Source organism: Pelophylax lessonae (assembly GCF_965119305.1).
Source record: "Pelophylax lessonae genome assembly, chromosome: 1".
NCBI lineage: Eukaryota > Metazoa > Chordata > Amphibia > Anura > Ranidae > Pelophylax > Pelophylax lessonae.
Genome location: NC_138768.1, coordinates 712,980,251 through 713,002,088, shown reverse-complemented (window position 1 = coordinate 713,002,088; position 21,838 = coordinate 712,980,251). Strand labels below are relative to the sequence as shown.

At 38.9% G+C, this 21,838-nt stretch overlaps 1 protein-coding gene across 25 annotated transcripts in view; it reads right to left on the bottom strand.

Moving 5' to 3' along the window:
- Positions 1-21,838, bottom strand: part of TENM3 (teneurin transmembrane protein 3) — a 1,577,510-nt gene that overhangs the window by 115,996 nt on the left and 1,439,676 nt on the right. For all 25 annotated transcript variants that reach the window (XM_082244015.1, XM_082244035.1, XM_082244033.1 and 22 more), the window contains 4 exons: positions 19,159-19,278; positions 13,423-13,684; positions 5,498-5,765; positions 1,298-1,441 (listed from right to left, as the gene is read on the bottom strand). In XM_082244015.1, the coding sequence (XP_082100141.1) occupies positions 1,298-1,441; positions 5,498-5,765; positions 13,423-13,684; positions 19,159-19,278 (794 nt within the window). The remainder of the gene's footprint in view (positions 1-1,297; positions 1,442-5,497; positions 5,766-13,422; positions 13,685-19,158; positions 19,279-21,838) is intronic.

Sequence of the window (21,838 nt, the reverse complement as noted above, 5' to 3'; positions counted from 1 at the left end):
TTACACTCATGTGTCAGTTTATGTAAGCTACTGTATCTCACAAAAGTGAGTACGCCCCTCACATTTTTGTAAATATTTTATTCTATCTTTTCATGTGACAACAATTTGCTACAATGTAAAGTAGTGAGTGTACAGCTTGTATAACACTGTAAATTGTCTGTCTCCTCAAAATAACTCAACACACAGCCATTAATGTCTAAACCGCTGGAAACAAAAGTGAGCACACCCCTAAGCGAAAATGTCCAACTTGGGCCCAAAGTTTCAATATTTTGTGTGGACACCATTATTTTCCAGCACTCCCTTAACCCTCTTGGGCATGGAGTTCACCAAAGCTTCACAGGTTGCCACTGGAGTCGTCTTCCACTCCTCCATGATGACAACATGGAGCTGGTGGATGTTAGAGACCTTACGTTCCTCCACCTTCCATTTTAGGATGCTCCACAGATGCTCAATATTGTTTTGGTCTGGAGACATGCTTGGCCAGTCCATCACCTTTATCTTCAGCTTTTTTTAGCAAGGCAGTTCTTGAAGATGTGTTTGGGGTCGTTATGTGGGAATACTGCTCTGTGGCCCAGTCTCCAGAGGGGGGGGGATCGTGCTCTGCTTCAGTATGTCACAGTACACATTGGCTGTACTGTAATGTAATGTTACATTGATCTGCATCGATCCGCATTGGTGTTCTTCTGGACCCCCGCAATTTTACATTCCTCCCCCCTTACCACCTTCGTGTTCGGGTCATCCTGCTCTCCCAGGCATGGGACTCCCACAGCACCCCGACTCCAGGACTGGTTTGTTTTTAATTTCATCAATAAAACTTCCATGACACTCCTTCATTAACACCATTTACCAGTGTTCTGACTTAAAGATACATGGCTTATTCCCACACCGTAGTGCGCCATCCCTCTTTTCTACCAAATTTCAGAGTCTGCACTTCATCCTGTGTCAGGGATTTGGCAGCCTAGGTATCACAGCACTCATTGGTTCTACCCCTTACCCCACAGCCAGTTGGTATCACGATCCGACAGGAACATATCCAAGGGATTAGCGCTAGGACAATTTTTTTGTTTGATTTTTTTGTTTGACTGTACCCTGCAACTGTGTTTCCCAGGCGTGGAACTTACAGTTTATGGTCCCCTGTGCCCATGTGCATAAGGTCTAGGTAGATCTTCTTTAACATACACTTACACTTGAAAAAATTGCAGCCCTATGCCCCAGTGCCTGACATGCCAGTACATTCACCTCTAACTCCAGCTACATCAAAATATGCCAAGGTCTAAAAACAACAGGAAGGACTCACCATTTTGGACATCCAAAACATGATGTTTATCTAACGTCCAACCACCCATGTTTGAGGCGTCCAGCTCATAGCCTTGTAAAATTGCAGTTCTTTTTTCCCATAGCGTCAGGTCAAGACAGGATTCATATTCATATCCAACAGACACTGCAAGACAAAGTCACCATAAGCACCAACTGTCTAAGTACCAAGATTATCAAAATGACTCTCCTCTGTGCATATTATCCACATTTATCAGTTTCCATTAAAGCATTCAATGACATAATTGCAGGCTGTGCTACACTACCCCACATCTAATGTTTAATAATATGATTTAATGCACTGGAATCCTCTGTGGAGAACCAGGGAGCCAAAGACCAGGCAGTGAACGTCACAGTGTGCTGATCATTGATAATGTCAGCTCTAGTGTTTGATGCTAGGAACTGGAAATCCTATAGTTAAATGCTCTAAATATACACCATATATTTTACCAACCTACATGGGTCAAACGTGTCTAATTTTGAATTTGTGGATCCAGACTTATTTTCATAAATAAATAACACCCCTGCTGATAGATAAATAAACAGCTTGCAGTCGGAATATCTAATAATCTAAACTCATAAATGGAGAACTCATCATAAATCTATTTATCCATGAAGTACTATAAAGAATGCCTGATAAAAAATGTACCGTCTTATGCCATTCAGCTAGTATCCCCCATACATTTCTTAACTAGGCCTACAAACAAGAAACAGATAAACTGATTGGTTGCAGTGTGTGAACGCATTTTTTTCAGGTTAAGGTTGCTGATTGGCCACCATGGATTATCGTACTTTGCAGAATGCATACTGCATTGCATTATTTAAAAACATTTGGCACGGACCTTTTAGAAATAAAGCAAGCATTCAACTTGAAAAATGCCTTTTAGCCAGAGACATTATTCAAACATATATTATGACATATTTCTTTGTTATGAGACAATGACATGTACTATAATTAACAAAATACACTTCAGGCGTAATTCGCTTTTAGCTATTAAATATATTCTGTATTATGATTTACCCAATAAAACACCAGTGACAGCTGAAATCACAGATAATATTCTGTACAGACACCTTGAGTTGTGTAACACCTCGTGTGATGAATTGCAGCTACCCTGCAGTGTTTTTACATATTTTCCCTGGTTACAGCATGTCAAGAGCTGAGCTAGTCTCATCATCTCTCACTCCTGCTGCTTCTGCCAGGATTATCTCCATGGCTCCAGGACACACCATCCTCTGAGCTTCTCACCTCAATCATCTGGGACAGCAGTTTGTTCCTTAATGGCAGAGCTGTGATCTTTACTTTCTAACCTATTTTTTTTTTTTTTTTATCCGTTTATTCACAGCATTCTTAATTGGGGGTTTAAAAGACAGTTCTGATCTTCTCACCAATATATTGCTTCATTACCTTTATGATTACACTATTGCTCTTCTATCTATTAGAGACTTCCTGGATCAGCTGCTACAGATGCTGCCTAACAGCTCATACAGATGGCACATGGTTTGGTTTTCACCATGTCCCCCTCGCACCATATGGTAAACAGAGCTTTGGCAGCTGAAAAAGTAAGGATCACTGGCCCCTTTGACAGCTGGCTGTTATAGAAGGTATAGAATGGGGCATGGAAACAGCCAAACTGCTTCTTCTAAGTTCCATAGTCAAGATCCTGCCAACGCTTGTTTGTAAGTCTTAATCAGCTATCTTAAGAATAAAGTAATGTAGGATTCCCCTACATATACTATCAGATATTAGCATAAAGGGGTCTAGTCATTTCAATACATACAGATTTATGGCAGTCTCATTGTACAAAACCATCACAACAGGTGCTCTTGGTTGGCAGAGGTTCATCATGCCCCTGAGTGCTACCTAACATCTGACCTGAAAAAGCATATTTAACTGAAGTTCTAAGCAAGGTGATCACATTGGATGGCACTGATACACATCCAAATGAACATGGGATGAAAGTATTAAATGTGATCCTATATTGTAATCTAGTTGCTCAGACAAGAAAATGCACAGGACTCATGCCACAGGTGCTGGCTGTGCTCCTGCATCTAGAAAAATATGTTGAACATGCTTATGTTTGAAATAATATGTTTTTTACTAAAATATCCACTTGAACATATCCACTCACTGCATGTTAAACAGAAATACAGTAATGTTCGGCAAAGCAACACTTGGAATGAACTGTAGATACAATGTAAAACCTAATAGCAAAGGCGGAAACACAGGGGGAGATTTACTAAAACTGCTGCATGCAGAATCTGGTGCAGGTGTGCGTAGTAACCAATCAGCAAGTTTTATTGCCGAAGTTTGAGGTAGCTTTAAAACCTGAAGGTTTTTTTTTACTTTTATGAATTCTTTACATGAATGTGAAAAACCCCCACCCAAGCCCGATTTTGATCCAGAAATGTGTCCCAGCTCTCTGCCTCCTCATTGGCCCAGAGATAGCAGCCAGTGAGGAGGGAGCAGGGAAGGGGCCAAAATGGGGCTTGGAAGCGAGCACGTACGAGCGCCCCCATACCAAGCCACTTGGTATGGGGGGCACTCAGCAGTGGGAAGGAGCCCAAAACACTGGCGGGGAACCCCAGAAGAGGAAGATTTGGGCTGCTCTGTGCAAAACCCTTGCACAGACCAGGTAAGTATAACATGTTTGTTTTTTGAAATGTCAGTCTTTACTATCACTTTAATTGAACAAGCTGATTGGTTACAGCTGCACCAGATTCTGTGTGCACCGTTTTTAGTAATTCTCCCCTACATGCAAGTTATCCCTTCCATTGTCTCTTACCCTGTATGAAATAATATCTGGTCCAGATTTATGTTACTTCACCATTTTCTATAGTGAGAGGATGGCATGGGAACAGATTACACATAGTGTGCTGTTATAAACCGTTATGCTAACTGTTATTAATGACTACTGGTCACATTATGGACATGCTTCTTTAGGAATGTAGGTTTAGCTGCTACTGTAAACACAGACCATCCAAGCCAGATTCACAGAAAGACCCTTCATTCTTCTTCTTTATGGCCTAATGAGTTTTTGGCCTGCTGGCAAACGCAGAGAAACTAGAAATATGTATTTGGGAGTTTTAGGGTGCCGAAAAAAAGCAAAACAACAAATAAATGAATTGTGTTTTATTACTGAACACATTAAAAGTTATTTTTGTATATAGTGCATTTATAGCAAAGGCACCCTAAGTTTCAAAGCTTAAGGAACTTCAGGACATCACCCCTAAATAAAAGCCTTACTTCTCGCATGAACAAATGCTAGATAATTTAAAGAAATGAATAATTTCAAATAATTACACATATACATATATAGAGTTAGCTTTTGTAAACCAAGTAGGGGTGGGGTCTACTTTTTCAATGCATTTCGCAGTAAGCTTCATCAGGAAGACAGAAGTAATCTCTGGTACCAAGTGGTAGATTACCTCTGTCTAACTGATGAAGCTTACTGCAAAACATATGTATATGTAAGTGTATATGTGTAATAATTTGAAAGTATTCATACCTTATATAGTTTAGCAATTGTGCATGCAAGAAGTAGAGATAGATTTAGGGGTGATATCCAAAGGTTCAATTAAGCTATAAAATATATGATGTTCTTGCTATGAATGTACTATATCTAAATAAGTACTATTTTTTATCAGAAACACTTTTTATTATATTCAATAAAAGAGTTATTTTAATTGTTGTTCAGCTTTAATTTGGCACCACTATATAAAAATTCTAGTTCTGGTAATTTAATCTAAGTAAGGATGTGATTCTCCATGATCTCCAATCAACCCATTCTGCAAGATTTATGCTCATGCTCTATTTTATAAATTATTGTGGCATTACCTCTGTGGGTCATGAGGATGAAATGTACAGACATATCAGTTTATCTCTGAGCAAAGAGAACTTGTTAGCAATTACTCTGAATAACTGATTAGCAATGTTTTGCAAACATATCTCACAGCATACTAGTAAATTCCAGCAAGTTGAAAACCAGAGAAAACACTAAATTCTAAGGCATCAAATTAAATGCCACTGAAATATTTAAAGTGTTATTTAAAATAGGATGAATGTTTTTGCCGAAACACAGCCAGCCATTCGTTTTACATAGTAATCAAACAACCACTATCTGACATACTGTAGTACCTAAAATTACTTATTAAATGATATAAATATAGCAGAAATACATACCGACAGCTTCAGACAGTCCATAGACTTTCTGGTTGTACGCATCCGTCTTATCCCATATAAATGTATACGAAAGGTTGGGGGATGCAGGGAACCATTTCTGGAAAAGTCGTCCCACGACTGCAACCATCAGATGTACCTTCATCAGATTGAATGGTATTACAGAATGTGTCATTGTAATTTTTAGCACAGATTTATATCCTGCAGCTCTCGAACTCAAATAGGATAATTTCAAATCAGTCCCTGGAATTGTTGTTTCTTCGTGAAGCACCTGGTTTCAAACAAACAAACGTAATCAGATTTATGACTGCAAATTTGCAAATATTGGAAAGAAACTGTTTGTAAATCACTGGAATACAAAAAGTTTAATAAAAGAAAAATATGAATGATATAAACTAACTAAATAATTGGAAAGACGTTTTCATACACAGGCATAGCACAGTGGAGCCTTCTTAGAACAGGGGGTAGCATTATATATTCTCATACACAAGCATGAAAGACAAAAGAAGATGCCGAATTTATACAGCAAACAATAATGTCTTGAAAAAAGTGATAGACTATGAGCTAATGATAGGCCTGTAGCATGGGCCAGTTTTAACCCCACTTAACCCTGTATATTGCTCAAAAATTATGACTATGTTTAAGAATTTATGTTCAAGCTGGACCATGATGTAAAGCTAAAACTTTTTATTTTGTGCTAAATTAAGCAAGGGAGGGTTAGCGCCTCTTTCAGGTTCTTATTGCCATCTATGTGGCAATGTTTCTCTTAGGACAGGGTGGGATTTCTCTCCATTAGGAATATAGGCAAAACATTTTAGTACAGAGGGGTTAGATTTTCTGACAAATATATTATTGCTGTATATGTCTTCTGTTCTATTGTCAGCTTCCCCCTTCCCTTTTCTATAAGTGTCACAGGGATAAGAAGTGGGGTTATGACTCCCTGTAGGGGACAAAAATGGTAACTCTTCACAATTTTTTTTGAGACTAAAAAAAATTCAAATGAAATTAGGCTTTAATTTTCTACTCCAAGCCAAGATCCTAGCTCTGCAAGCCCAAAGCTCTAACCACTGACCCACTGAGCAGATCAATAAAATGTCATTTGCTGCAAACATTTTCTTTGATTGATTAACTCAGAAGAAATAGGAGAGATAAGAAATCAAGGGTAATCCAAGTTTCCTAAGACTATATGGGGCAGAAATTTGAATGTTTGTATAATACTCTGCTTTGAGACCAAAGCACTGGCTATTTTCTCATAACCCTTATTTTATTTTACAGTGTCATAACTGTGCAATAAATGAGTGCAAAGAGCACAAATGATGTGCATATATACTCGTAACCATATGTTCCTAAGTGATTTGACTCTAGCAAACTGAAATCAGATTGTCTGCTAGGGAGTTTCTACACTTTACACAATATGGCTGTTCTCTTAAAAAAGTGTGCAGAAAATATTTAGGCTAATTAGTAGAAACATTTTCTAAATGAAAAACATACATGTATTTCTTCATTCAACATCGTTTTGAACGTATACCTTTTTTCATCACGCATGTCAACCAATAATATGCCTATACCCGTCAATATATTTTGGTGAATAGGATGCCTATTGAAGAAATGTATGCTCCCTTCAATGAGTGTTTTGTTCAGCAACCACTTTATACAGCATTTGCAATATCAGGTAAATAACTGGCATGACGCATCACTGTAAATTATGCCAAATGGTTTTAGCTTACTGAACAACTTATCTCATCTATAAAGCTGTCAGTTTTGATGAGGTTCCAAGGCACGTGATATATGTGTTGGTTATATTATCAGCCTTGACTCAGTCCTTTATTGTTTTTCTTTTCATGTTGAGGATACATAAAAGGCTCCCACACATTGCTCGCTCCGTTATCGCTGCTCTGTTGCAAAGGGTTTGGCTTTTCCAAATGGGAAACTGACAGACATTTTAACTACAGTCTGATGATTGAAGGTTCTGTGCAGTCATTAGTCATGGAGATTTCAGACTTTTACTTACTCAGATCTGGCAACTAACGCAATCACCTTTATTTCACTTCGAGCCGAAATGACAGGATTACAATCTATAATAAGATTCCTACACAAAGAAGACTAGCATTTATAGTTGCTAAGCCACCAAGCACTGCTCATTTGATATGCATAGCCAAGTGCAGAAAATAAGAATTCGGAGGGTTCCCATGGGAGAGCTTTCAAACATTCCTTTTTATTGGAATATTTTGGCAGAGAGACTTTGCTTTCCTATGTCATTCTCACATTTTATTACCCAGCGTTTTCATTTGTCAGGTTTTCATCTCACTGCCGGATCTTAAATAAAACAGCTGCCTGTAATCTGCAGGTTTCTCCTACAGTTGTTTCAAAAACATAATTATAAAAGCCAGCTTTACCATTTTCTTTTGTCTACTGGGAATATAAACAATTGACCACTGAGTTAAAGTTGGGTGAAGCTGGCGTTAAGATAGGAAAAGATGCACAGACTTTGCTACCAAACTACAGAAAATGGCTTATGTTGTCAGAATGGGAATTTATCAAAATATATGCAAAAATAGAATTTGAAGGTTCCTTTGTGAGCAACTAACCCATAACCTACCTGTTCTGAACATCTCTTACAATAGAAACATAGAAATGTATGAAAGTATCTTAAAACAGATAATTTAATGTCTCAGTAGGTGTCTTAATTTTAAGAGAAGGAGCCATGATATAGCTGGGAAAAATGAATTATAAAATCTTTTTTCTTTTGGAGCCTATTGGCAGTTATAACAAATTTCTAAAAATGTACTTATTTTGACAGTATTGCCCCTAATTTTTAATGTTAAATTAAATGGACTGAATTTGACAAGGTATGGTAAGATTACGAACATGGCAGTAAATGCCCTGCTTTCTGTGAAGTAACTCAGCTGCGGTTAAAACCATGAAAAAAAACATCTGTTTAAATGCCTTTGTTAACTGCACATTCAAGATTGTTTTCACTATAAGACATTTACTAGTTAATCAGAAACAGAAACAGAGCAGGTACCAAAGCAATTGCACTTTTTTTGCTCTGGTTTTCTTCTAAGAACAGTAAAGTATGTTAATAGTAATGGGTGTTTGAAGGAATGAAGAACCACAGAGAATACTGGCTCTATTTATCAATGTTCTCACCCAGAAATCACCCAACTTTACCCATTTTTCAAATAGAATCCAATAGTAAAATGGGTAAAGTTGGGTGAATCTTGGTGAAATTATTCTTATTGTTGGAAATATATGTACATGTACACAGAATTAGTTAGTATTTGCTTCACATTGTGTTCTGTGAGGTCCAAACTAACAAAGTAGCCTAAAATGTATTTTAGAGGACAACTTTACCTTTAGTGAAGCTGTCCTTTATTAAATCTCCTATCCCCTTGATTGCAGCCCATCTAAAAGAATAGTTACCTTTAACCCCTATCCTCTGATTTTTTTTCTCTGACATGTTCTGACTGGCAGATCTTCAAACTGCTTGATGTAGTTTAAGGGCACCCTTCCATTCTGTGGGTAAGCCTTACTCATGCCACTTTCCAGCATTCCCTTGGAGTACAGCTTACCCATAGGAATGAATGAGGTTGTAGCGCACATGCACAGTATGAAGAGGAGCTGGACAGAACCTAAGTCAGAGGAAATATCACTGCATCAGGGGAGTAAGGTAGGTACTATTGAAAGAGGGCTGCATTCAGGGGGCTGTAGAGATTTGTTACAGGGCAACTTCATGAAAAGTGAAATTATCAATTGAAAGTACTTTGATCTATACTCTGAAATAAACATGATACAACAATATTATACGATGTGTGCAATGTGTAATGTTTTATACTAGAGATTGGCACCAATGAGTGAACAGCATGTGCTAGGCCCGGAATACCATTGAGGGACATGTAAATTTACACTTCACAACTAAACACTAAGAGGTTGATTTACTAAAGGCAAATAGACTGTGCACTTTGCAAAGTGCAGTTGCTACAGAGCTTGGCAAATGAGGTAAAGCTTCAGTTTGCAAAGAATACCAAATCACGTGCAAGGAATAAAAAAAAAAAAAAAAAAAGTTTTCGCTTGCATATGGTTGGATGATGGAAGTCAACAGGGCCCCCCCTCATTTATTATGCTCTGGAGCAACTGCTCCTGCAAAGTGCAATTGCATTTTGCAAAGTGCACATGCTATTTTTCTTTAGTAAATCAACTCCTAAGTCACTTGTGCCTCAAATCTGAACACATTTCATCCAGGCTACAAACAAATGACCATTTATTTTGCTTATTTGTAACATGGTTTAAATGTTAATTATGGAAATTTGGGTTGGGTGGAAAATAATGGAACTGTTAACCACTTGTCGATTAACAGCTAGAGCGCGGACGGCTTATTCTGGGAGGGCGTAAAATTACATCCTCCCAGAATCGCTCTTCCCGCACACTCCCTGGGGCGCACACATGGAAGTGTTTGTACTTGCCGGGTTCACCCCTGTCATTGGCCCTTTACCACGTGATCGCTCCATCCAATGACAGAACTATCAGTTATCAACAAACCGGTGCATTGCTGGTTCAGTTCTCTCCTCTCCTCACACGCAGTACACACCGATCAGTACAGCATGCAAGGAGGGGAGAGAGACCGGAGCACTATTCACCTGTACCCCATCTGTGACTCAATCGTGCCCATCTGTGGCATTTCTCATGCTTCTTGTGTTCCTGTTTGAATATCTCTTAAAAGGAGCTCTGGACAGCACTAATCCCTCCCCATTCGGTCCAAAACTTAAAAAAAAAAAAAAGTTTTGACTGTGGATACACTTTAAGATAGGAAATGATTAGGCTCCAATTGTATGAAGTCTAAGAACTGCATACATATGCACTTTATTAGCACATTACCTTTTAAGTACTCTATATACTTTGAAAGTAAACTATACCTTTCTGTGGTTAAGTCTATTATCCCAGATGATACATATAAGTTGAATAATATAGTCTGCAACTATACCTTTCTGCAGTCTTTTTCCCAGTGCAGTATTTTTAATGTTTAAAGCATCTTTGAAAAATAATAACTTTTCATTTCATGGCTGTGATCTCCTTGCAAAATAGAATAAAAGATTGCTCACAGACAGGGCTCACTTTTTGTGTAGTCAAGCATGGTGATTGCAAGTGCTTGTTCACAGTCTCTTCCTTATAATTCGTTTATTCAAGTCACATGTCAGTGTTCGCTAATGTAAGCTGGATTTCACTTGGAAAGCATCCTAGTCAATAGCCTAAGACTAACACAAGGTAGATTATATTTGCACAGTTACTGGGGTACAGGAATGACAGACTATATATAAAGTCTGTCAAAAATTCCATGAGGGTATTACAGCTTTTAAAGAAAAAATGTAAATATAATAGCAAAAGGACTTCAAAATGTTTGTTATATAGGCCTCAAAACACAACATGATGTTATATGTATGCTAAGTGCTGTCCATGTGTAAGTTTTTGTTGGTACTGCTGCAAAATCACATATCGTCTGTAAATCAACATATGCTATAAAACATTTGAGGAAAGTGGGGCTAAAGCCTCGTACACACGATCAGATTATCGGACACATTTTCTTTAGTTTTTTTGTTGCATGCTAGTCTCATATGGAAAGTGAAGAGGTTGCTTTCATACGAAAATTCTCGTACGAAAGAATTCAACTTCAAAGTGAAGTCATGTCTCGATCTTTTTTGTATGTATTCTTTAGTTTTCGAGCATGCCTAGTCTTGCTCTTATGGTTTTTTTTTCAGATGAAAACTGTGCTAATTAAACAAAAATCGGACATTGTATTCACGTAGGATAACATTTTTTTAGCCTGCACATCCAGTCTTTGTCATCTTAAAATTCATAATAGGCTGTCGAAAGCACTATACTAACGATCCGAAAATCAGAAGATCGTTCGGACGAAATTTTACTTCCGATTTTCTTATTGTGTGTATGGGCCTTTAAATACATAAGATTTACCAAGACTGTGATGGAGGAATGCTGTACAGTAAGTCTGTGAGTCTGAAAGTCCAGTGTAGCTTTGCTGTGAGTCTGAAAGTCCAGTGTAGCTTTGCCTAAAGCCCTCAGTCATTCTGGGATTGATCGATTCACTGCATTACACGGTTTATTTAGAAATATAAAAAGGCACCAAAATGGTTTGTACTAGATGATAATTACAAACATTATATAAATACCGTAAAAAATAATTGCAGCTGAAGAAAAAAGTTCAGTAATAGTTATCTTCTGGGAGTCTTTGTGGTTGGGGTTTAGACTTTTGTCGATGATATCAGTTTGAGAAACTTTGAGAACATTCAAAATATGTTGACTGGTGCATTTGACCTGCAGTTGACATCTTTCTGACCTTCAAGTAAGTTTTGCATTCCCATAGCCTGCCAATACAGGCCCTAAAAGTGTATCCTTTATGGCCCTTCAACTTCTTTTTACACTTTCAATAATTTTACCCATTCTCCCCCCCCCCTCCTTTCTCACAATCACAGATATATATATATATATATATTTGTAAATATATTTTTTTAAACCAGCCCCACACTAGATGACCTACCCCTCACTGCCTGTAGTATTTTGCACATCATGCATCCCAGGAGGATTCAGGGCAATCTACAACATATACCCATACATCACGGTGCATCATCAGGGGGCAGCTGCAAAACCAGGACAAGGCAGCCAGCTCCTGAGGATGTAGAAGAGGAAGATGGAAGCACAAGACTGGGTGAACAGCAGTGGAGAGGAGGATTACAACAGAACAATGCTAGATGTTTTGGGCGTGAGTATATTTATTAGGTATAACCTAGTAAAAAAGATAAACTGGGATTAAAGCGGAGTTCCGGGCACAAAAACTATTTTTTTTTTTTGTGCCCCTCCGCTAGGTAGACCTGACCTGAAAAGGAATTGGATAGTTATTTTTATTTTTTTTGTTTACTCACCTTTTTATTGAAGATCATAAATACTCACCTCTGACTGCTTCCTCCCTCGGAGCCGCGGCTCACCCCGTCACTTCCTGCGCTGCGATGATTCCTGGGGGCTAAAAGTCATCGCTCCCAGGAATCAATGCGCCGCACCGGCCCCGCTCGTCACTTCCGGGCGACGCCGCATGCCCAGAAGCTGTTTAGGAATGCGGCGCCGCGCCGGAAGTGACGAGAGGGGCCGGTGCGGCGCATTCTGGGAGAAGAAGACGCGGAAGAAGACGCAGAAGAGGACCACGCCGGCTTCAGCTGCCCACAAGAGAGATGGAAACGCTGTGGAAGAAATTTTCTAAGTAAGTATTTCTTCTAAAAGGTAAGTGCGAACCGGGACAGATCAGAGGCTAGCCATTGTGGAATGTGCTAGCCCTGACTGTCCCGGGGGTATGTTCATCAAAAAATGACATCTGTGCCCAGAACTCCGCTTTAAAAAAAAGGGGTGATGTTTCTGTTTAAGTCCATAAAGAATACTTCTGGCTTTAAATGAGGCCTAGCTACGGCAACAGCTTTTGAACCTCAATTAGCCATTGCATGCAATACATTCCTACCCAACAATAAACGTTAAACATCTCTTAAAAAACTTCCCCTTAGCTTAGGGATCTCATTTGCAAGCCTTAGTATATATACTGCTGCTGCAATTAAAGAACATAATCTGAAACTTTGCAGGATTACTGATACATTGTCAAATACTTTGTTGTTCTTCAATTGTAAGAGTAAATGTATCTGAGGAAGGGGGTGGGGGGTCCTCCACAACATACAAAACTTTTCTGTATATATGCAGTACTGCCTATCATAAATAAATAGGGTCTTTACTCTTCTGAACTGTAGGATGACTCTTACTGCTTCATTTTCTGTTTGGTTTAAATGTGTAAAAAAGCTTTCGCAAACGAGTACTGAGTATACCTTCACATATAGCAAATGCAATAGAACAGGATTGGGTTAAACAGAATAGAGTAATACCTGTGTCTCAGGAATTATGGGGCTATCTTCAGGAGAGGATCTGAAAAAAGTTGACAAAGGGGATGATACTATGACCGGGTTTGGCCGGACAAACCCACTGAGGTCACAACTAGGGATGTCATTCTCCTCTTTCTTCATTACCAAGGTGTCCATCACATAAAATACATTCCATGGAATCCAAACCGTGTGATATTGTGTCAGAAATGGAGCCCTTTCAAACATGAGTGTAAGCGATGCACCTCCATTCGCAACCAGATCAAACCTGCATAGACACAAGGAAAAAAAAAAAGAAGAAGACATGATAAAATAAAATAGTGGAATCTAATACTAACAAGCTCTGGTTGGCCCCCGTGTGTTTCAAATGAAAAGAAGCAGTGATGGTACTATGCCAGCAGATGCCGAGCTTGTAATAATAGGAAACGCTACACAGCAAAGCCCAAAGAGCTCTGCTGGGTTTAAAGAATATTGATTTATTTGCTGTATATGATAACCTTTATTGTATCAACATGAAAATCAGCCTGAACATGCAGTTTGCAGGCTACAATGGCCCAACTTTATTCCATCACATCTGGTAGAGGGCTCCCAGAACCACAAGCATCACGGCGCATTTTCTAATTTAGTGCTTATCTGCTTATATCATCTTAGCTCCAGCCTAGAGACATAAGAGAGGAAAGAGATGTGGGACTGTTATACCCAGGATCTAACTAGGCTGCAGATCATGTCTGCAAAACCGGAGAGATGCCAGGAATAAACAAGAACCAGGAGACCGTAATGCAGCCTGGGGGCAAGACTTGCAATTATTACCAAGGATCAGCCTACGTTCTAAATCATGTATAGCACAGGCAGCCCTAACAATGCTAAACTAAAGACATGTATCAAAATGTGACACATAATTATGTAAAGTGCAGGAATGTAATTGTGGCAGAAAGTGGGAACAAATGCATAAGTATACATATTTACTTTATCACACATCAATCTTTCATGATCTAGTTGACCCTCTTCATTCTTACCTGTAACAGGAATCTTAATGAAGTATATATTAAGTCACATAAAACTAAGATTTAGTATCCAATGGTAAATGAAAAGTATAACAATAAGATTTATTAGGCAAACTCAATTAAAAACTTGGAATGCACGTTGTTAATGTCCGTTATTTTTCACAATTTATTAGTACTATTATGGACAACTTTAGATGTATTTACTCCATTCATGTTCAGATATAGGTTTAATTTTTATAACAGCCATTTACACATTTTTCCGATGCTTTACTGGAAGTGTAACCTAATATACCCAACACAGTGGATTTTTAGTATATTCTTTTATTTGCACAGACCCATATAGCATTAAAATTATGTTTATGTTCAGTCTTAGCTATTGTTGCCTAAAAAGGGTAGTTTTATACTTTTACCATTATATTTTTCATTTATCACATATTATTAGATAATGTTTGTGACTCATCTTCTACTGGCCAAGTAATATCCATGGTCTACTGATATATACAGTATGTTTTTTTTTTTTTGGCTGTTTCACTTTACTATTACTAAACTACAGGTTTTAAATCTTAATGAAGGTTGACAATGCTCACAAAACTAGGTGTTATTAATTAAATCTTATCTATGACATTGCAATTGATTGACTATTAATCCAAATGGTTATCAGTTTGCAACACTGTTATGTTGCAAAAAAGAATGCAGGTGGACATATCTGGATGTCATCTCTGATAAGGTCATCATGCTGCTCTTGGTGACATTGTCTTTCTTTGTGTAAATCAGATGACCTGCATATTATCCATGGGACAGAGTCATTGAAATCCCCTGCCACCATACATCCTCGAGGTCCTTCCAGCAGCTTTACATTGCGTACCCATAATAGTTCTGCCACTGCTGACATCTACATCAACCTTCCCTTAATCACTGAACATGGTACAGTGACATACAATATATGTATGAATGTATTTTCCGATTATTATAGTGTATTTTTAATAAGTACATATAGAGTTATTATTGTAATGCTTGCCTGCAAGCACTATTTTGATTTCACATATTTTGATGACTATCTTTATACACAGAACTCCCTTCTTTTGGTTATTTTTACATTACCGTTACCATCACTGCTGAACAAGTACTAAAATCAAATAAGTCAGCCACATACAGAAGGTATTGTGATCATTCAGACTGAGCAGATGAGAAAGGAAGTGATGGGTAAAGTAAAGCAGAATAACTCTTCAGCACTGTTGTAGGAAGCACAGCCTGCGTGTTGAACTTGCAAATACAGTTATAAGATGAGATAAGATATCAGCTGCACAAGGAAGTCATTGCTTTCAATGAATTAGTTGATTTATAGACATGCATTGTGAAATTAAGCAGTAATGCACAACCATTGTGCAGCATTGCAAAGCAGGAAGTAAAGCCTGCATATGCAATGAGCAAATTTGGCTGTTCCATGTATAATAATTATGTAAATACAAACTAAAGCTGAACTCTATAATATAGACTCTAGATACAGTGGGTACGGAAAGTATTCAGACCCCCTTAAATTTTTCACTCTTTGTTATATTGCAGCCATTTGCTAAAATCATTTAAGTTCATTCTTCTTCCTCATGAATGTACACATAGCACCCCATACTGACAGAAAAACACAGAATTGTTGACATTGTTGCAGATTTATTAAAAAAGAAAAACTGAAATATCACAAGGTCCTAAGTATTCAGACCCTTTGCTCAGTATTTAGTAGAAGCCCCCTTTTGATCTAATACAGCCAAGAGTCTTTTTGGGAAAGATGCAACAAGTCTTTCACACCTGGATTTGGGGATCCTCTGCCATTCCTCCTTGCAGATCCTCTCCAGTTCTGTCAGGTTGGATGGTAAACGTTGGTGGACAGCCATTTTTAGGTCTCTCCAGAGATGCTCAATTGGGTTTAAGTCAGGGCTCTGGCTGGGCCATTCAAGAACAGTCACGGAGTTGTTGTGAAGCCACTCCTTCGTTATTTTAGCTGTGTGCTTAGGGTCATTGTCTTGTTGGAAGGTAAACCTTCGGCCCAGTCTGAGGTCCAGAGCACTCTGGAGAAGGTTTTTGTCCAGGATATCCCTGTACTTGGCCGCATTCATCTTTCCCTTGATTGCAACCAGTCGTCCTGTCCCTGCAGCTGAAAAACACCCCCACAGCATGATGCTGCCACCACCATGCTTCACTGTTGGGACTGTATTGGACAGGTGATGAGCAGTGCCTGGTTTTCTCCACACATACCGCTTAGAATTAAGGCCAAAAAGTTCTATTTTGGTCTCATCAGACCAGAGAATCTTATTTCTCACCATCTTGGAGTCCTTCAGGTGTTTTTTTAGCAAACTCCATGCGGGCTTTCATGTGTCTTACACTGAGGAGAGGCTTCCGTCGGGCCACTCTGCCATAAAGCCCCGACTGGTGGAGGGCTGCAGCGATGGTTGACTTTCTACAACTTTCTCCCATCTCCTGACTGCATCTCTGGAGCTCAGCCACAGTGATCTTTGGGTTCTTCTTTACCTCTCTCACCAAGGCTCTTCTCCCCCGATAGCTCAGTTTGGCCGGACGGCCAGCTCTAGGAAGGGTTCTGGTCGTCCCAAACGTCTTCCATTTGAGAAATATGGAGGCAACTGTGCTCTTAGGAACCTTAAGTGCAGCAGAAATCTTTTTGTAACCTTAGCCAGATCTGTGCCTTGCCACAATTCTGTCTCTGAGCTCTTCAGGCAGTTCCTTTGACCTCATGATTCTCATTTGCTCTGACATGCATTGTGATCTGGAAGGTCTTATATAGACAGGTGTGTGGCTTTCCTAATCAAGTCCAATCAGTATATTCAAACACAGCTGGACTCAAATAAAGGTGTAGAACCATCTCAAGGATGATCAGAAGAAATGGAAAGCACCAGAGTTAAATATATGAGTGTCACAGCAAAGGGTCTAAATACTTAGGACCATGTGATATTTTAGTTTTTCTTTTTTAATAAATCTGCAACAATGTCAACAATTCTGTGTTTTTCTGTCAGTATGGGGTGCTATGTGTACATTCATGAGGAAGAAGAATGAACTTAAATGATTTTAGCAAATGGCTGCAATATAACAAAGAGTGAAAAATTTAAGGGGGTCTGAATACTTTCCGTACCCACTGTATACAGAAAGAAAATCCATGCAAAGATTTCATTAAAAAAACAAACATACAATTTTCTTTTTTTTTTTTGGAAATGCAACTGTTAAAATCAGCTGGATTTCAATTGGTTTCAACTGCATATATTTCCCAGTACGGGAACATTCTGCTTGGGAAAGGGGGGGGGCAGTGCCTAGTTACAGGTTGAGGGTAGGTAGGTTAGCAAGCTGTATGTCTTATCTGCAGCAGAGGAAAGCCTTGTCACCAACCAGGGCTGTCTCTCAGGATTTGCTGGACAGAAATACATATCCTTTAATGCATAAAACAGCTCTCTTATATGTATTTCAACTGTGCATTTGTCTGAAGCTCAGCTTTAAAATGGTATTAAACTCTACTGATTTTTTTTAACCTCCCTGGCGGTATGATTCTTTCGGATTTTAGGTGCTGAAAGTGGTACAATTATTTTGCATGTAATTCTTAAGAATGAGCAGCCCAAACAAACTATTTACATATGTTTTTTTTTTTATTTACTGTGCATTCTTCTTTATATATATATATATATATATATATATATATATATATATATATACTTAAAAAGTACAGTAAAACTGCAGGGAAGGGCAATGGGGGGGGGCAAACTAATGTGAATTTATTTTATTTTGCATTGTATCAGTGTGTTTGGTGTGTTTTACATTTGAATTTGCCGCCGATTCCACCCCCCTGTGAATGTAATGTCACAGGAGACGGAAGCCGAGGCACACAGAGCATCGGGAGGAAGATCCGCCGCCACACATCGCCGGGATACATCGCTGGATCCTGGGGACAAGGTAAGTAACACCTCTATCAGGATCCAGTGATCTTCCTAGCGGTACCCCGAGTGTGGCTCGGGGTTACCGTTTTTGGCACTGAAATTTAACCCCGAGCCACACTCAGGAATACCGCTAGAAAGGGTAAATGGGTCACTGTTGGTTTATGCAATAATTTGCAAATATGTACCAAATACTAGCAAATTATGACTGAATCACCTTTACCTTACATTGGCCTTCCTCTCCTGGCCCTTCCATCTTATCTCAGTCTTCCTTTCGGGTTTGCACTTTCTGGCCTTTTGAATGGTTGAGCCATGATGATGTCACTCCCGAACATGCACATGGGAGCCAGTGCGCTTTCTGCACTGATGGCACAATCAGTGAGTCCTGAATGCACAGCTACTGCACATGCACCAGAGAAGTCATTGGCTGCAGCCAATATAAATATCTTCAAACTTGGAAGATTTTCAGTGTACCTATAGGTAATCCTTAAAAGCTTACCAGTTGGTACAAGTTTAAAATAGAAGTTTATCACCACTTTATTCCCATTACATGAATCTCATTTACTGGTTTATCGAACAAAACACTGAAAATACTGTACATTCCCTTTAAAAGTAATACCGGGTCCCTTACAGAATAAGAATATTGACAATTTCAATACAGACAAGTTACATTTTGCCGGCTGCTATTGCAATCTGTATTAATTCAGTAATAAACCTTTGCTGAAAATGAAAGAGCAGAGTCGTAAAATATGGCATTTCCTTTTGCCTTTTATTATGTACACCCCCAGTTATTTTTCGGTTTATGTACTCACATCCCATCCTGGCGTGTGATTGTATATCCATAGTTGGGGTAATGTAGAAATGACACATTGACTCCAATGAGCGGTGTTCCATCAGCTGTGAGAAGCTGGCCTCGGATTACAGATGCAAGGCTGCAGACACAGAGAGAGAGAACACAAGACTTCAGGTTATGTATACACTTGCTTCCTGAGAGGTGATTCACGGTATAATTCCCCGCTTCACTACCTCAGGTGGTTTAGTGTGAAGTTCCCGCATCATAAAGCTGCCCAATAGTGAGCACCTCTAGCTAGAGCAGAAAAACACAATAAAATCCTTGTGGTGGAGTAGTAACCTTTTCAACATTAACCTTTTATATTCTACTTCAGAGCTGAAGGGTTTGATAAAATATGTCCCTGCATTTAAACCTTCAATTTTTACAACAGACCCTCATTTGCATTTGAAAAAAGGCAGAAAATCTTCGAAACTGCCTCAATATCCCAAAGAAGTGGGATGCACATAGAGCACTTACATGCTCATACAGTAAGTCAATTATGTTTTTTCTTCATATATTCCATTTGTTGCTTTCCACTTTTGGTGTGCACAGTGGACATCCTATTGGCAAAGGATCTGGCTGTGACGGTTGTATAATGTCCCTATGTTCCCATTTTTATGCTTAAAAACTGGTAGAGATAAAAAAACAAAACCTGCATGACCTCTCAATTGGAACATTCCCATTGTAGCTTGCTTGGTCACAGAAGCCTGTACTGAAGAAATATCCAGGGTCCCACTACTAATTCCTTCTTCCGAACATGCTACTTCACTGGCTGTGAAACTGATCCAATGTCTTTAGTACCTTCTGAGTCACTGGCTCAGGACACGTATATAGGAGAAAGGCATCCAACTCTACTGGGGTTTTGCTTGCTGCATGCACTTTTAGGATCAATGATTTAGAAAGTATTGAAGACAGAGGTACCCCCATATTTCCATCAGTGGTTGTAACCCCTTATAATCATTGAAGTGACTAGCCTCAGGTGACACAAAAAGATTGAAAGAAATCTTACTACATAAGTTGTACCTGTTTATCTGTGGTTCCCTCTTCTCTACAGCCTCCTAAAGCATATTGTTTACACAGCTGTTTTGAGCTCCAGAAGGCAGGGGGTGGGGATCTGATTTCACACATTGCAAGTATAGAGCAGGGAGCTGAGTGTAATTTGAGACCTGAGTGGAAGGAAAGGACACTTAAACCCTCTGCACAGTTTCATAGGGAAACATGCACAGCTGAGGCTGTCAATCACCTATTCTGTGCTGGAGCACCCCACCGGGTTGTCCCCTGGAATTCTCTGGCATAGAGTGTCAGAAGCGACCCTGCAGATAGCAGAGCAATGACAAAGCAGACATAAATCACGCATGGTGCTTTGGATCAAGGCAAGTGCAAACTATGGAAGAATATGCTTTGCTCATTTTTCATTTCAGAGGTTTAAAACCACTTTAAATTTCAACTCTAGCCAAACATTTTTTATTCTTTTTAAGCAGAGCAGGTAGGTATAGAATTTCTGCTGGGTGTTTGTTGCAGTCTGTGTCCCCATTTGGTAGATCTAGTCTCACTTCCTGTCTGGCTAGGAAATTATGGGGAATCTCCCCCAATTACTGCATTTCTTACTATCTCAGTGACAGCCCCTGCACTGATTTCTTATCTGGCTGTCACTAAGACAGAAATCTCAAAAATGGGGTCAGAGAAACCTCTAACAAAAAGTAATATGCTTCTTAAGTTCTTCCAAAAAAGAAATTGGCTGGAGATGGAATTCATGAGCTCTATGGACATCAATGCATCTGAAGCTACATACATTAAAGATTGAAAGGCTTCATCTATATTACAGTTCTTTTAAGCCGAACATGTTAAAGCATTTCTTCAGTGTCTCCTTCAGGGAAGTAGTAAACCTAAATGTACATTTCTACATTTTACAGTAATAATTTTATTCTATAACCTATGCCCTTGGATTTAATACAAATTTTAAAAGCAGCATTGATATCTTAAAGTGGACCTAGCTGCAAACTTCTCAATGGTAATTGTATGCATACTAATTAATATTATCCAGAAACCGTCCTCTTACTACACCAAAGATGGCCATAGATGGCATAATCATATAAAGTCTGACACCTGCACCGATTTTGACTGACTGTGTGTCTCACAAAAAAACAGTCCCCTGCCTCTACCTCTTGAGAATCATGGTAACTTCCTTAAGGTTTCAATAGGCCTGATATATATATATATATATATATATATATATATTCACACACACACATACATCATACACAGTATATCACAAATGTGAGTACACCCCTCACATTTTTGTAAATATTTTATTATACCTTTTCATGTGACAAGACTGAAGAATTTACACTTTGCTACAATGTAATGTAGTGAGTGTACAGCTTGTATAACAGTGTAAATTTGCTGTCCCCTCAAAATAACTCAACACACAGCCATTAATGTCTAAACCGCTGGCAACAAAGGTGAGTATACCCCTTAGTGAAAATGTCCAAATTGGGCCGAATTAGCCATTTTCCCTCCCCAGTGTCATGTGACACGTTAGTGTTACAAGGTCTCAGGTGTGAATGGGGAGCAGGTGTGTTAAATTTGGTGTTATCGCTTTTAATCTCTCATACTGGTCACTGGAAATTCAACATGGCACCTCATGGCAAAGAACTCTC